Source organism: Zosterops lateralis (genome assembly GCF_965231275.1).
Source record: "Zosterops lateralis genome assembly, chromosome: 7".
Taxonomy (NCBI): Eukaryota; Metazoa; Chordata; class Aves; order Passeriformes; family Zosteropidae; genus Zosterops; species Zosterops lateralis.
Window position 1 is genome coordinate 10,000,772 of NC_139767.1, and position 16,446 is coordinate 10,017,217.

General features: G+C 40.7%; 1 protein-coding gene across 3 annotated transcripts; it reads right to left on the minus strand.

The window, feature by feature from the left end:
- Positions 1-1,192: 1,192 nt before the first annotated feature.
- STK17B (serine/threonine kinase 17b) lies at positions 1,193-15,257 on the minus strand. 3 transcript variants are annotated; one of them, XM_083864818.1, is made up of 9 exons: positions 15,181-15,243; positions 13,400-13,523; positions 12,929-13,082; positions 9,126-9,338; positions 7,336-7,480; positions 6,947-7,073; positions 6,024-6,072; positions 4,499-4,678; positions 1,193-2,854 (listed from the first exon to the last, which is right to left on the minus strand). In XM_083864818.1, the coding sequence occupies exons 3-9, from the start codon at positions 13,048-13,050 to the stop codon at positions 2,572-2,574; spliced, it is 1,119 nt and encodes a 372-aa protein (XP_083720944.1). In that variant the 5' UTR covers positions 13,051-13,082; positions 13,400-13,523; positions 15,181-15,243; the 3' UTR covers positions 1,193-2,571. The 3 variants fall into 3 exon arrangements, with proteins under 3 accessions (XP_083720944.1, XP_083720943.1, XP_083720945.1); XM_083864817.1 differs by lacking the exon at positions 13,400-13,523 and having other exon boundaries at positions 12,929-13,080; positions 15,181-15,257; XM_083864819.1 differs by lacking the exons at positions 12,929-13,082; positions 13,400-13,523; positions 15,181-15,243 and adding an exon at positions 12,247-12,889.
- Positions 15,258-16,446: the final 1,189 nt, after the last annotated feature.

Consider the following 16,446-nt stretch of genomic DNA (forward strand, 5'->3'; position numbering starts at 1 on the left):
TATTTTTTTTTTTATATAAAAAGGTAATGGACTGCATAGAAGTATGATTTCAGTCATCTGAAAATTGTACTCAGCATTCATTCACACTTGGAAAGTCCCAGTAATATAGCAGGACTGAAAACAGACTAACAGTTGCTTACAATGTATGCATTTACATTCAACTGGAGTTAATTTGTACACCAATATTTTAAAACAAATCAAATGTACTTATCCAAACAAAGTCTGATTCAAGGTATATTTTAAGTATATAGAAAATACAAATAAAGTCTTCAAAACTTAAATTCTTTAGATAAAACCAATGTTCAATTATTTAAAGATAAGTTAGCTCTAAAGTAGTAAGAAATGTAAACATCAGGTACTGTGATAAAAATCTTAAGGAATCTTTATCATAAAGTGCTGGCACAAGCTATCAGCTTTATTTTCTAGATGCTAAAAAACTCTTGTAATTTCAATTCAGGAACATTTTGGCAGAATTTTAAATTATAACTTTTTTAAGCATTCTTTTTTACCTCTATCTACACAGCTTTTTGGTATTTTCTTCTTTATCTTAAGTGAACTTTGACTTCTACATATGCATCAAATAATTTGTGTTAACTTACCCAGTTCAAACTGGAGTCAATGATGGTGGAAAAAAAAAAGTATCAAAAGGTCAGGTAAGATTCCAACTGGGAAAAGCCAAGGACTTTGAAAAGTAAGGGTGTAAAGTACCTGAGCACAATCCAACAGCTGCCTCCTGCAAAGTAATTCTGTAATTACATATCCAACCAATACCAGTGAAAAAAGCTCCATGAGAATTAATACACGGAGGAGACTCAGAGTGGTTCACTCACACAAAGCTTTCAGAGCTGTGTCTCTGCTGAACAAACCTGTTACCTCATTTCACATGAAATCAAGCCTTGGAGAACTTCTTCTTCTGACAAATACAACATGAGAAGTTTACATGCCTTACAGCTCAGTCTGCTTTCCACTTATCAACGTGAGCATCCCCCCAAACCAAGACAGGTCCTGAATCCCCTCATGCATTATAGTGACTCTTACACTGAAATCTGTTTGGGAAAAACCTGCTCTTTCCTTGTGTGAAGAAAGATAAAACACAACCTTTTACCACTCATCAGGTTCACCTCTCAATCACATTCCAAAATGCCAATCTGCCCAACTACAACAAATCCACAGGCACACTTCAAAAAGATCATCAGATTGTGGTATTTTATTACAGAAAACAAATCCAATTCAAAGACAATTAAATTTAAGCTTTGAGGAGTGGAAAATCCCAAAATATTTTAAAGTGGCATTTACTTTCAAAATATCTGTAAGAGTTTTAATAAAAAGCCCAAAAAGGCTTCCAGCCTCTGTTATGATTAAGGAGTTTATATTAACAGTTTCTGGCTGCTAAGGCACAACCGGCATTTGCTCTAAGAAAAAACTTGACACAGCCATTATTACCTCATGGCCAGGAATAAGTGAAAGTGGAAGGCACAGAACTTTTAAAAATACCACTAACCAAACCAATTTTAAAGGCTTAAAACAATCATTAGGTAGTTTGTCTTTAAATACTAAAACTCTGCAGTCCATTTCTCAGAGCAGGCACAAAGCTGAGTAATTGTGGTCAACAATAATTGACAGCAAGATGCACTTCTACATTAGAGGGACACAGAGAAAAGTTGTTAATTGCAGTTTCACTGGCAAAAATGGTCATTTTCAGTTTACTCAGTTTTACTACTTTTAACTAGAGGCTTTGTGTTTTGGGGTTTGTTTGTGTGAGGTTTTTTGGGGGCAATCGTTTTGGGGATTTTTTTAAAGTAATGAAAAATCATTACTAGATTATACTATTTCAGAGGTCTGATAAAAGCAAGCCACCAAATTCAAACATTCACATCAGCATAGCAACCTCATTTTCAAATGTAATTTATAGTAAGAAGCCAAGGACCACATGCACAAGGACTGGCAATCTACCTGTTTTCTATGCCAAGTGTTGCAGAGATCCAAAGCAGCGTAACCACACAGAATATGCATGGTAATGCCCAAGTGTACCAGATCCAAGGCAGAATCACTAGTGATCCGAAAGGGAAAACAGGTTTCCAAATGGCCCCAACAGATGTACCATGGTCCCAAAACATACCAAATTTAGCCTCTATTTAAAGTGGTAGCAAGCAACTACAGTAAACCAGCAAGATTCATATTCCCGTCTTCCCTTCTCAATTTCTTACTAAGGGTAGTCCTAAAAGCATGCATGTGTTCAACCACTCTTTGGCAAAGGTTATGTTTAAATTCATTTGCAGGTTTCAGTTTGTTCACTCTAGCATCATCTTTTGACCAGAACTTGAAAAGTGCAAAAAATATTTAATTATATCTTCTTAAAAAAAATAATTCATTTTATTGGCGCAACAACTCCAATCCCTCAGGAGTTAAATCCACTGCCAGCAATGGATAGAAAAGGAGGCACCAGCATAAAAGAATCAAAGTGCATTTTCCAGTATGCCAATGCTGCATGAATTGGCAAGCCAGAACCCTTTTTTTCACCACTGGAACGGATTATGCTGAGTTCATTTCATGCAAAGTCTGTGTTCCACACTAACACACCAAGTCCGTCATGAACTCCTGGGGATACTGCAGGGAATCGTCAAAGCGGAAGCGTTTGGAGAGCGTGCTGCTGTCCTCTGGAATGTTCTCCTTGTCCTCCTTGTCGCTGCAGCTGCCATTGCAGCTGGGTTTCACACCCCTCTCTTCTGAGCACTTTGTTGTGTGTCCTGGCAGCTGAGAGGAGCAGCAGGTTTCCTCAGGGCTGCACGGGAGCGTGAGCTCCCCTTGCTGCAGCCACCAGTGGGAGAGACAGTCTGCGGCAGTGGGCCTGTCCCTTGGGGGGAGAGAGGGAAAGGGGCTTCAGTTAATGTCACCAATACTAAAGAACTAAAATACTTCTGATGATAAAAATCCTAAGCAAAATTGACACTGAAGAGTCAATACTGGTGTGTTTTCACCCCTACCTCAGCTGCTACAAAACACAGTTCAGTATTGGCTACATCCATCTAAATTTAGTTGATGGATTACCCTAAAGCTTTCATCAGAACAAGGAACATAGTCCCTGGGAATGTTTTCAACATGGTCTCTTGGGATGTTTTCAAATTGGTATACATAAATGGGCACTTGCTTTTGCTTTTAAAGTCTCATGTTTTATACAGACCATAAATAGTGAGGCTCATGAATATCCAGTCATTATGCTTTCAAGGATGTCATCAACTCTGACATTTTCTAGTGTTTTACTCTTTCAATTCATCTGGCATAAACCCTTTCAAAATGTAGATCCTACCAAACAAACCAGCCTTAGAGAATTGCTCCTCTGGATAACCTAGTACAGCACTACTGCAAGTTGTAACTGTATTCTGCATTGTTAACTTGCACAGAACTTGCCAGAAAATTGGCTCCAATGCAATAGAGCCCACTACTTGTCCCTAAGTCTGCCAGAACATGGGAATATTTTTCATTCAGAAAAGTGTAACTCTTTTGAGGATATAATGAAGACTCTTGAGATGCCCAGAAAAAGCCAGTAGTAATTGTGACAGAATGTCAAATATCCCACAGGTCCACACTAAGAGTTATCAAAGCAGGTTCTTCATCTTTGATTCCTTTTTTCTAGGTGCTCCACAAACATGAAAGACAAGATTCCCTAATGATACTGGGGTTTTGGGAATCATTTCACATCCTAACAAACCCTGTATGTGAGATGTTAAGACAGGAAGGAGTCTTCAGACATGACCTTCTATGGAGTCCTTATTTGTCTCAGAGCAGCCACTTCCCAGGAATCACCTCCTCCTACCCAAGAGCCCCTCTCAGCCAAGCAGGGTCACTCCTGCCTGCTGGAAGCTCTCTGAAGGTGACAAGGATTACTGTCTCACCACAGGTGACAGAGTCTGAACTCCTGAAGAATGCAGAGTTAGGGGAGTGTGCCTTAACTCCAAAAAATTTTTCACTTTGGATTGAGAGCATTTTTAGAAGACTGAACGAGGCAAAACACTGCCAAGTATAAATGTATATTAAGAGATGTATTCAAGTAAAAAGGTAAAGGTAATTCACGAAGCAAGAAAGCACTGCAAAGAGGTTGCATTGTCTTTCCAAACTACAATGATTATAGAAAATGTCCGTCTATACTCTTTCTAGAGTATACTTCAATAAAATCTGTTCAAAATCTGTCATCTGAATGAAAATATAAAGAAATTCAAACCAAAAAACCCTCAAAGAACAAGGCTGACTATAACAACATTATCCGTAAAAATAATAAAAATAGTATCTGACAATTTCCACCAGACATTGAATCCAAGATTCTTCTCACACATTATGGAAAAGCATAAACCTGCACTTCTAAATATCCAGTTAAAAATACTAATGCATTCTGAAATACCCAACTGATCCTATTAGTGAGATTAAGTACATAAATTAACATTCACTTTTTCTAGGTGCTCCACAGATTTAGGATTCTTGCCTGGAGGAGTGTGCTACTTACTCTGGATTTTTTATGAGAAGTTTTTGAATGAAGTCTTTTGCAGGCTGTGAAACTGATGAAAACGTTTCTTCTGAATAATCCACATTAACTTGAGATATATTAAGGTAAGTTTCTTGAATATCAGCTCCCACAAATGGAGATTCTTGTGTCAGCAGCATGTATGAGATAACACCGATGTTCCTGAGATAAGAACACAATGTATAAACCTGCTAGAGAATCTAAACAATACACCTTGCATGTATTTACTGTGCTGCAGATCAGACTTCCTGACATATCCCACACTCAGAATTACAGCAATCGTGGTACACCTCAATTTTATGTGATTTAAGTGTGACTGCACTGCACTGCACACACATACACAAGGAAAGATACCTATGTGTGTATGTATCTCAATGAAGGGATTTTTGAAAACTGTTTAATTTTAATATACTCTTCCTACTGAGATTGTTAGGAAAAGGAAATACCACTTTTACACAGCCCACTCTTGGGACATATGGGAATTCTGGATGATAGAGCTGCAAAAAAGACAGACATTCTAATCTGAATGCAAATAAACCCCAAGTCTTTGGCTGACAGAGCAAAGACTTTTCATCAACCTCCGTGCACATTTGACATCTGACTTGTGTTACAATCTCCTCCAGCTGAGATGTTTCTCCCAAGAACATGAACACGAGTACCACAGATCATGCAATCATTATAAATTTAAAGATGGTTTCTCAATGCATGATAAAAACATTTTTAGATAGATCATTCTGATAGCTCAGAATTTAATACTCATTGCAGGATGGAAACATGCACCTGCTGGGTTTGTCATTGTGAGCAGAGCATCAATAAAGTTTTTTTACATCTTCCCACAAAAGCAAACAAATAATACATGATTAAAAAACATTCATGAATGGACTTCGTTACTATCACAAGTTGAGGATTTCAAAGGAGCAATTGGCAACTTTTAACAGTGAATTTTAATTTAGATGCTGAAGATTTTATGTTTTAAAGGAAACGTTTCAAAGCTAATGTTTAACATAGCTCATAAAACTAAAAAACCACAAAAAGTTTTGCGTCAGTTCAAGGGACTCATCATTTTTATGATTCATTCTGCAGATATTTCTCTAAAAATAGTAAGTAGGAAGTCTACATCCTTCTTATAATTTATATAAAAAATATTTAACAATGTAAAAGTGTGGGGGAAGTGCCCTAGAGTAAATACTATCTGAAGCATGTCATCCAGGAGGAAGTAATACCTGAAGTATGGTATCCAGCCACTGCTGTTATTCCCTCAGAACTAACACCTATCCTCCACAGGCTCAGAAGCCACCTGCATTCCCCACTAAGTGTGCAACAGACCCATAAACTCCTGTAAGCTCTGAGTTATATCCTGAGCACTTCTTCCCCTCCCATTCCTCCCTCCCTCCTTCAGCCAGCCCACCAGCAGAAGGGGATCCTTGGAAGCCAGATGAAACTGCATCAGGCCTTTAGACTGTTAAGGGGTCCCACCAAACCTCAGTAAAATGAAGATAATACCTACCACATGTCTGTAGCTGTGGTAATAGGATCATAGTTCAAGATTTCTGGAGCTAAAGAGATGGGGAGAAGAAAAATGCTTTAATAAATATCTTATTCAAATGGCCTTGAATCATACACTGCATTTCTGGCATTCTTTTGCCAACCATTATTATGAGACTCAACATGTAGTTTCAATAATGAGGTTTATTATTTCCAAGCCACAAGGATGGCAGAAAGTTATTTCCGTTTGCCAGACACGGATGTTTACTCGGTTCACACCAAAGTGGCACTGCATGGCCCCAAGTTTAGCCAAGCTTCAAGATGTGTTCTCAACAGATGCAGGCACATACATTTTTCTCCTAAGAGGTTTTGAATTATACAGCATTTTAAGGGGAATGCATAAACCCTTCAGCGTGTTAGAACTGCAAAACAAGGTGACCAAGCCAATTTTAGGATCAGTTGGCTGTTAGCACAGGCTAGGTAGGAAGTTCTTCACTGCAGAATGAAGTGCTCTTAACACTGAGTGCTGGCAAGTCATGAAGAAAACTTGTCCCTCAGAGAGGGCCCAGTGTAAACAGCAATCTTTCCTTTCCAATGAATATATTAATCTCATTAAATCATATTGAATAACATTAAAGACGTTACATTAATTCAAGGGACATTTCTTTGTGCATGCTAATGCTGTATTTCAATTCTAATCAGAACAATTTAACAGGCTGTAGCACAGCAAATACTACAGTATAAAACTGAGAGGTTCACTTAAATGATACAATTTGGGATTTTTTTTTGAGCAAATATTTGTTGACTGCTCTTAAAAAAGAGCAGCTCAAAAAAAGTTGCCTTGTCCTGTGATGTTTTTTATCAGCTTGTAAATTGCTAAGTGTGCTACATGAACTGTTCCTGTTTTCTCAGAAGCCCCTGAGATGTGAAGCAGCCCTTCCATACCGAGATACTCTGTGGTTCCCATGATGTGCCGCAGCTCATTGGAATTCTCCAGCTTCCGGGACATCCCAAAATCTACAATTTTTACATCACCAAGAGGATTGACGCTGCTCAGCAAAATATTTTGAGGCTAGAATAGAAGATATTGCATTCCTAATTAATAAAATACAACTTGAAAAAAACCCCAATCTACTAAATGACACTTCAGCTTCTATTATGCAACACTCATTGCTAAATGTTATTAAAAAATATTTAATCTCTATTATTTTAATCTCATTTTAATATCATTTAATCTCCTTTTTCTCCATCTTTTTCATGTATTTAACAAATTATTTTGATGAACATAATAAATTGAAGATAAAGTGCTAAAACAAAGCCTGCTGCAGTCTCACCTTCAAATCAAGATGAACAATATTGTTTTCGTGCAAGCAGCAAAGTCCTTCAAGTATTTGCCTTATAAGCCTTACAATATCCCTTTCGCATAGTCTGTCATCCAGATCTGGGACACATAAGTCAAATATTTCTCCTCCAGCAGCACTGAAACACATTAAAGAACACCTATGTATTAGGTTTAAATTTTGAAGTTTAAGTGAGTAAAAACGTTTTCAATAGCACCTGTTTATCTAAAATATATATGTATTATCAGAGAGGCTGGAAATACTTTTTTTTTAACACGTTTACGCTAAAACACTTAATAGAAACACTTAGAAAAGGGGAAAAAAGTCTGATGATGCTTCTTTCTTTCCTTATAGCCTGAAATAGCAGCTGAGACAGCAAAAAGCACTTAGACTGGTAACCTCCTAATGCTCTGGGTCCCCTCAAGCAAGGGGGAAGATGCCTTCCAAAAGTCAAGTTCTATCATCAGTCCCTAATCAAAGAAGCCTTTCTTTTCAAGTCAGATCTAAAATTTCTTCCATGAGACCAGTTCATGAATAATTCAGAGCAGTGTAAAGCAGCATGGAAATATCTGTGTTCCTGTGGTTTATGAGTTATTCCTACACTTGGCTGCAGTGTCAGCTGTCTCCTTTCAGGCTGGGTTTGAGATCATTATTCGGCCTGCTCTGAGTGCCTCAAGTCTCTCTCTCAAGGATGAAACTCAAAACTACAGATCCCTCAAAACTTCAGATCACTGAGCCTAAACTTCATTGCCAACAAAATTAGAGTCTATTAAAAATCAGATAATGGACAAAAGGAATTAACACAGCCACAAATCTGCAGGGGTTAAGTGAGGTGTCAGTAATGCCTCCCTAGGTGACTTTATGGCAACATGGACATGGTGAGGGGAAGGGCAGAGGATGCCGTGGATTTCAACTGGCTCCCAGGGTATTATTCCTGTGCTCAAGTTACATTATGGTCTGCATGGATGGGCACACAGATGGGTAAAGAGCTAAAAGCTCTGCAGAAAAGGATTTGCAAAATAAAGCCTTAGAACAACAAATAGTATGTTAGGAGTCATCTAGCTCCAGGGGGGAAAAAAAGCTTTTTAAGACAGAATCTAGCTAAATTCCTTCAAATTTTCCAAAGAATATCATGGTGTAAGAAGACCACCATTAACAGCACTTCAAATACTTTGTACATGAACTTTAAAGCTTAGAAAGAACAGGCTGTATTTTTGTTCCTTACATTCCATACAAAAAGTTACAAATAAAACAAATACAATAGGTAATTCAAATTCAATTCCCAAATTAAACTTATTTTTCAGAGTTAATAAGAAGCTTTGGGAATGTGTATAAAAAAAACAGGAATTTTTTAGAAAACTGCTCCAAAAGTCAGTTTTAAAACAACAAAACCAATAAATTTAGGAGCTCAAAACAAAAAAGCAACTGTAAGTCTTCAGTCACCAAAAAATGCCAAGTGCTAACTCGAAGTTCACAGGCATGGATGTGCTCAAGCTCTTTGAAATCTGTGCACTTGGTATCAGTGACTTTTTTATTTTTGGTGATTTAAGTTGCATCAAAGCACTCAGAACCTTCTATGGTATTCCAAGAACATTATTTCCAGTCAGCTTGCCTGAAACATTCTTAAAGGAAGAAATATAAAGTATATTATAATGAAAGATTAGCACAATGTATGCAGGGTACTGTTGCAATTCTTCCGGGCATTCAGGCAACTCATGTAAAAAATTAATATCCTGAAAGATTTGTTCCTACAAACATGGAACATGTGATGAAGGCACACTTACTATTCCAACACCAAGATGATTTCATTTGCTGTTTCATAGACTTCATGGAGATTAACTATGCGAGGGCTGGATTTCATTAATTCAAGGACAGCAATTTCATGCAGAATCTCTGCTTTGCAGTCCTGACCTCTTCTTCTCTTCTTTAAAAATTTAGCTGCATACTCCTGGCCTGTGGATTTAGCTACACATTTTCTTACCACAGCACATCTTCCTCTACAAAAGAAAAGGGAAAACATTGAGAGGCAGGAAATCAAAAGTGCATAAATGAACATTAAAAATAAGAAGACATAGCAAATAATTGGAAACAATAAAAAAATGTATTGGAAAATGCCATGCTTGGCCTGTTCTTACACTGTTTCCTGAACATTCACTTGCAGGCACTGTAGAAGGATACTAAGCTAGATGAAGCTCTGGTGAGACCCAGTAACATTCCCTTTACACAGCCTAGCTAAACATTAAATCAGAGTATCAGGTTACAGGGACATTCTCACTGTCAGGTCACAGAATAATTCGGTTGGAAAGGACTTCTGGAGGTCTCTAAAAACCTGTTTAACGCAGGGCCAGCCATGAGGTCTTACAAGGCTGTTCAGGTTGGCGAGATATTAGAACACCCTCACCCTCATTTCAACACCTACAGGATAACAACAAACAAAGCAAACTCCTGTGAAATGCAGAGAATGCACAGGGAAGACAAAGCACATTTAAATGCACGGGTGGGGCAGGAGGTTTTCAGTGAAAAAAATTTAGTCATATAGAGAATTTCCTTCCACAAACCATGTAGTACTGCTACAAAAATCCCAGGTATCTGTAAAATGTTTCAAAACATCTTAATAGAAAATAAGCATTAGCATTCTCTTCCTCAATTACAGTTAGATGAAGCGTGCTGCTTTATTTCCTAGCCAACTGTTTAGGTATGGAAACAAAACCATATTTTGGCAAGGAAATGTTTTTAGAAGAAAACCACGTACTGTAGTTAAAACACCAAGCTGATGTTTAAAAAAATTAGAAGGAAAAAATGCAGGTTTTTTTAAGCCAAGTTATAAACTGAAAAATCCAATTTTATAACCACTGATATTGTATTCCCAGAAATGCCTGGTTGCATACATGCAAAGTGCTTTCAAATGGTACAAGAAACCTTGTTTACAAAAAAACAACTTGAAAGGCTGCAATAAACTGTGAGTAAAGTTCTAAAAACAGTATCAAACTATGTACGAAGTGCACAATCTACATTTATCCCTTCAAAAAAAAGCCTGTCCACCTCTATTTTTTGTTACCACAGCATACTAAAAACAAATGTAGTGAACAGCTCAGAACGAGCTGTCTGAGCTGTGTTCTTTAAAACTCCTCTAGTAGAAAATACCACTTCGCCTTACAGGCTTTGCCTTTTTTCTGGTGCAAAACTCCCAGCACTTAAAAGGAATACTTCTTTTTTAAAAAAGGATTTTTTAAAAAAAATATCTAGACCTCAATATTTAATCAAAACAGGGATGAGCATCTCATGCAAAAAGTCAATTTTCATTTGCAAATAACTGTACAAAAGTGCCTGAATTATTAAATGTTTTGAGATGACTTTGAATCATACTGCTGGAACTTAAAAATAAATTAATCAAAACAGGCCTTCTGTCATCATTTATTTTAACATCAATTAGTTGCAGATTTTCTCTATCCTTTTTTGAAAGCACTAAACTTTAGAGGTGAAAGTTATTTAATCTGATACACGCACACTCTTCACTCTGACAGCTATTTGTAAGCCTGGTACAGCCACGTTCTTTCCCAACTGTGAACCCAGCCTATTATTGCAGAGCATTTGAAGTTCCTCAGCTCAATTTCATAACATACCCAAGCAGAAAACACTCCCCCCCTCCAGCTCACATTCTCTTTTTACCATCACACCAACCCTGCCAGGCATGAAAGCATCCCTAAAATTAACAAAAGGGAACCAGTTTAGTTTCATGAGAACAGCGAGATCTTCCCCAGCAGTTTTGGCACATCTTCCTTGTGGCTGCTGTGGGTTCAACAACTTTGAAGGGTCAGTGATATTTCCAGATTTGAGATGTAAGAATTTCCACTTGTTTGTTAGTAGGGTGCAAATTAAGGCAAAAATTAAGATTAAACGAAGTCTCTTAGAGCAGTGGAAATTGCTGCAATACACAAACCCTCGGAAGTGCTGCACGGACACGAGCGGAGCAGTTCCCACTCCCTGCCTGCGTAACCATCCCGCTCTTGCAGCCCAGCTGTACAAAAAAACACTGATTTCAGGATGTTTTCATATCTCAGAAACCACAGAAATGTAGCTACTTCAAAAGAAGCCAAGCCAGGCACACACCAGGGACAGAACTACTTAACCCACTAAACAGAACCTCACCTGCCAGCTTCGTGAGTCAGTGTCTTAAATACCAAAGGACCCAACAGATAAGGGTGTGGGAGCAAGAAATGGGGCTTGGGAAGCTTAAGCAGAGAACAAGGGAACTATTTACTACATAATCTCAGCAGGGAAAAGAAAATTGCAAGTGAAAATTGAAGCATATTGAATCCTTTAGAGAGCTTACAAAGAAAAGAGGGCTTTTACATCACTTAAAAAGCATTTACACACTTAAAAGCACAAAAAAATACACATGTAGTTAGGCCAGGAGAAATCACAAATATTTTGTAAAACAGAATTCTGCTTCTGTTTTCTTTGCATTTTGGCACTTATTTTGTTAAGCCTGGTTTTGCATGCACAGAAAAAAAAATTAAAACTCTGTTCTGGAATTCACACAAAATCTACACTTTTGTTTGCTTTAGACATGATCTCACAAGTATGAAGAGTTGGAAAATCCAGCGCTGGAACAATACCTGAGTTCTAGAGGGTGCTGCATAGAAACTGCTTCTGTAGAGCTTAGAATTCAAAAGCAGAGCTGACAAAAGTTAAGAAAAGAAGAAAGTTATGGGCTGCAATGTGCACTTCTATAAAAGCCTTCCAGATAAAGCACATGCTAGAAAAATAGGAAAAAAACCCAAGAGAACAATGAAGACTGAGGAGCTCACAGAGCACATGCAGAGGAGCATCTCTGCTGACAGAAGGAGCTGCAGGTGCAAAGGATCGTTATGCAGCAGAGCAAGGCACAGCTGTGAGACTGACCCGGGACACTTCTGTTCAGGGAGATCACCCTCACAGCACCATGTCTGCATGGCTTCACACACAGTCCCGAGTTCTTCCAAGGTGTGAATTAACAGCCCAGTGATTGCAAAACACACATTCACTTGTATGTCTGAAGCACTATCATAAATACCAAGGGTTTGGGAGCTTTGTAATTCCCTATTTTACTGTTGCAAGGGAAGCAGGCTGCAAAGCTGCTCTGAAACAGCAGATTGTTTGAAACGCAGCCTAACTGCTTGAGGTTGGGAAGGGGAGAGAAAAGGTCTTTGTTTTCTGGACTTCAGAAATCTCACCCAAACACCTGGAACAACCAACTCAAAACCTTCATTCTTGTTCTTACAGTATCAGCCTATGTCATCTCTTGTTTAGGCCATGCCCCTGGAATCTCTGTGGGCTAGGGAGGGAAAGGAAGATAATCCCAAATCTACACGCCTATGAAAACCCTCCAGATCCCTCTGACATGGAAAAGGCTGGCAGCTTGTGCCTCACTGTCCCTTCTCCTGGTCCCTAAAGAACCCACTGTGAGGAAAAGAAGAGGACAGGGAAGGAGAGGGGCTTACTTCATTCTCCATCTGCTGCCATAAAGGTTTCCTTCATTGTACAGAGAATTTTCTTGCAGCAGAAATTCCTCTTGCTCAAGTAAAATAAATAGGAATAATCTTACCTTCCTAGCTCTTTTGACTCAAGCACATAATAATTGTGGAAGTTTTCTGTCTTGATTGGTGTGTGCAGAGATGTGGCCAACAAGCCAGAAAGGTTTTTATTCTCCAGCTTTCTCCTCGACATTGTCAGGAGCAGGTCTCTCCTACCAGCCACCTGTTGAAGCAAAACAATTAAGAGTTTTGGAAATTCCATAGTTACAGCACAAGAAAGTATATAAATATTATGAGTTTAGGGCTATAAAACTAGAACAGCCAGAACTTTGTTCAGTAGCAGCCTGCAAACAACACATTTAATCACTGTAAAAATAGAACCTGAAAGGAATACTAATCAAGACATGCTAATTTAATAATGTAAACACTCAAAATAAATTGGGGTTTTTTTTTCTCCCTGGAGCATATCCATAAGATACTGGGGATAAGCTTTAGTTCTAATAAAAATGCTAATAGCTACTTAACTATTAATGAGATGTACCTTTTTTTAATCTTTCTGAAACTCTTCTCTGGATTCTGGGTAAGTTCCACACTTCCTTTAAGTTTACACTTTTAACAGGTATTCATTCCTGGAGGAATTTACCAGAACTCCTTCCTGTTTGTTAACTGCAACACAGCAGGAACAGGCAACAACAGGACAAAGTGAGGCTCTTTTCCCAGTGGGAATATTCACATTTGTTACTAGGCTCACTCACAGCTCCTCTAAGTTTCCTTTTTAAGGCTGAGTTAATTGTCAGAGAGAAGCATGAATGGACAAGGTCCTCTTTGCAAGTTCAGATCATTTAGAATCAAATGATGTAGTAATCCTGATTAAATTACCTTAATAAACCAGTAGAACAGCACATTATGAAGATACACCCACCCACATTTCTACTATAGTAAAAAAAAAAAAAAAAAAAAAAAAAAAAAAGGCAACAAAAGCAAACCAAATAAAACTACTGAGGTTTGGTATTCGCATTTATAGGCCTGAAGCATCTCTTCAGGTGAAATGCAAAAGCAAGGCAGAAAAAGGTTACTGAAGGATACCAGAAGTAGTAATCGATGGCTTCTTTAATTTAAAGAGCAGGTTTACTTTTATCAGCGAAAGAAAAAAAAATAAGGCAAATTACAATTCAGAGACAGTTAGCAAACTCACAAAAATACACTTGCAGTTTAAACGAGAGACATGCACTGTCAGACACTTCTGGGGGAGCACTTGAACTAGTTATGATCCAAATGTAACCCGGGACCCATCCAGCATTGTTCACATTCCCATGTGGGATGGAACATGGATATTCATGGTACAACTATTTTGGATTCAAATCATCGTACATAATTTAGCAGGAAAACGACCCAAACTACATAGTTTAAAAATATCTTCAAACTATCATCTGATATGCAGGAAATAGCTTCTTTAAGAAATTATGAAAAGGCCACAATACAATCTAATGCACGAGTCTCTGACTCACTCTGTAACAAGCAAGCATTCCTTCTATCCCAATTATACGACAGTTTATCATTTAAGAGAACTATTTTGATGTCTGAAATTTACATAAGTCCCCTTAGGGCTGTGCTCACCCCATAACTTTAACTCATAAACTGTACCTTCTTCCTGCTGTACTTCAGCAGAAAACCATTAGTGTTCGATAACTGGCCTCGTTAATTAAGAGCTTACCATTATCAAGTTTATTGCCATTATCAAGCTCATTATGCAAGTTTTCATTTTACATGATCATTCGTAAAAAGAGCAAATATTAAGCAGAAGTTCTGTCTGACGTTGTTTCTGTGGTAAGACAGCACATCTCCTTTTTTTAAGCTCAGTATCACCAAGAATAGAGAAGTGCACATACCCATAGCAGGAAGAAACCCACAAAGAGGCACATAACCTACTCAGGAGAATGAGTTTCCACCAGCTATGGGGAAAAAAAGGCTCCCCGCTAAACTAGGGAAGTTTAACCGGGAAAAACAGTCAGCTCCTTTAACCTTTTCCAACGACGCTGAGTCCCTGGAAGGCGTTTGGCAGAGAAGGACCACGGCGGGCGGCAGTGGCCGGGCGGGACCGGCCCGACTCCCCTCACGGGCACCCGGCACCGGGCGGTGAGACAGCGCGGTGCTCCCACCGCGTCCGGCCGGCAGCACACCACAGCACGGCACGGCACGGCACGGCACACTCCCCGCTCCTCCCTAGCCAGGCACACTCCCCGCTCCTCCCCAGCCCCGCACACTCCCCACTCCTCCCCGGCCGGGCACGCTCCCCGTTCCCTCCCCAGCCCCGCACACTCACCGCGGGCCGCCGCCGTCCCTCTCAGCGCCGCTCCCGCTCTCTCGCCGCCTCCCGGCGTTTGAAAGGCGCACCCGCGGCCGGACGGTTGCCTCAGCGGCGCTGCCAGGCCCCGCCCATGCGGCGGAGCAGCCAATCAGCGCCCAGGCGCGGCGCCGAGAGCCCGCCCCCCGGCGGCTACCCGGCCCCAGCAGCAGGTGCGGCCGCGCGCGCTGCCCTGAGCGAGCCGTGTCCGTGTCCGCGCTGGCCCTGAGGGAGCCGGGGCTGAGGGAGCCGGGGCTGCCGGGCCGTGTCCGCGCTGCGCGGGGGGCGCGGAGCCGCCGCTCCGGGCCGCACGGCACCGGCGGCGCGTCCCCGTCCCGGGGCTGTGTGGCGGCCAGGCCCCGCAGCCAAGGCTCCTCCGCTGCATCCCCGAGCGCCGGGGCCGCGGGGACCGGCCGGGGAGCGGGGCAGGTGCGCGGGCAGGTCCCGGTGCAAGGCGCCGTCCCGAGCATTCCCCGGGGTGCGGAGCCGGGGACACGAGCCGCGTCTGCAGCGCCTCCGCTCCGCCCTGCCGCGGGACGTGCGGGGACAGGGGCACCGGGCGGGGACAGGGGCACTGTGCCGGGACAGGGGCACTGTGCCGGGACAGGGGCACTGCGAGGGGACAGGGGCACTATGCGGGCCCCGCCGCTGAGCAGTGACGCACCGCGAGGGCTCGGCGAGCACTGCAGGCCCCCGGTGCAGCTCAAAAGCCAGCGGTGAACCAGTTCTCACCGATAGCTGCCGGCAACAGAGCGCTTTCGGTGCGTCTGTGTAAGGGCACGGCTCGCACGGAGCATGTCAGGCGTGCAAGGGGAAACAGGGTCTTGAGAACCTCGTGAGAAGCCCACAAAAGAAAAAAAACAACACCAAAACAAACCACCAAAAACAACCACAAACTCTAACCTGTGGTTTCAAAGAATCTTTCCGAGGACTCAAAATAGCCTAAAGCATGGTTCAGAAATAAGTTGAAGTTAGAAAGAGTACTAAAATAGTTGCAATTTGTTTGTCAAATTGATTTCCTCTGAAGCAATCCGACAAGCTAGAAATTTGGAAACATCCGTTTTATAATACATTTGTCACAAAGGCAGTAATAGTAATGTAGGATAAGAGTTTAAGAGCTGTGTATTTAATTTCAGCAGTGCACCACTGGAGTTAACTGGGTTAATTCTGTTTGTGCCATGGCACTGCCGTGAAATGGCTAATTGCTCTGTTTATTACAGTGCCTAAGTCATGCAGTCACAGCAA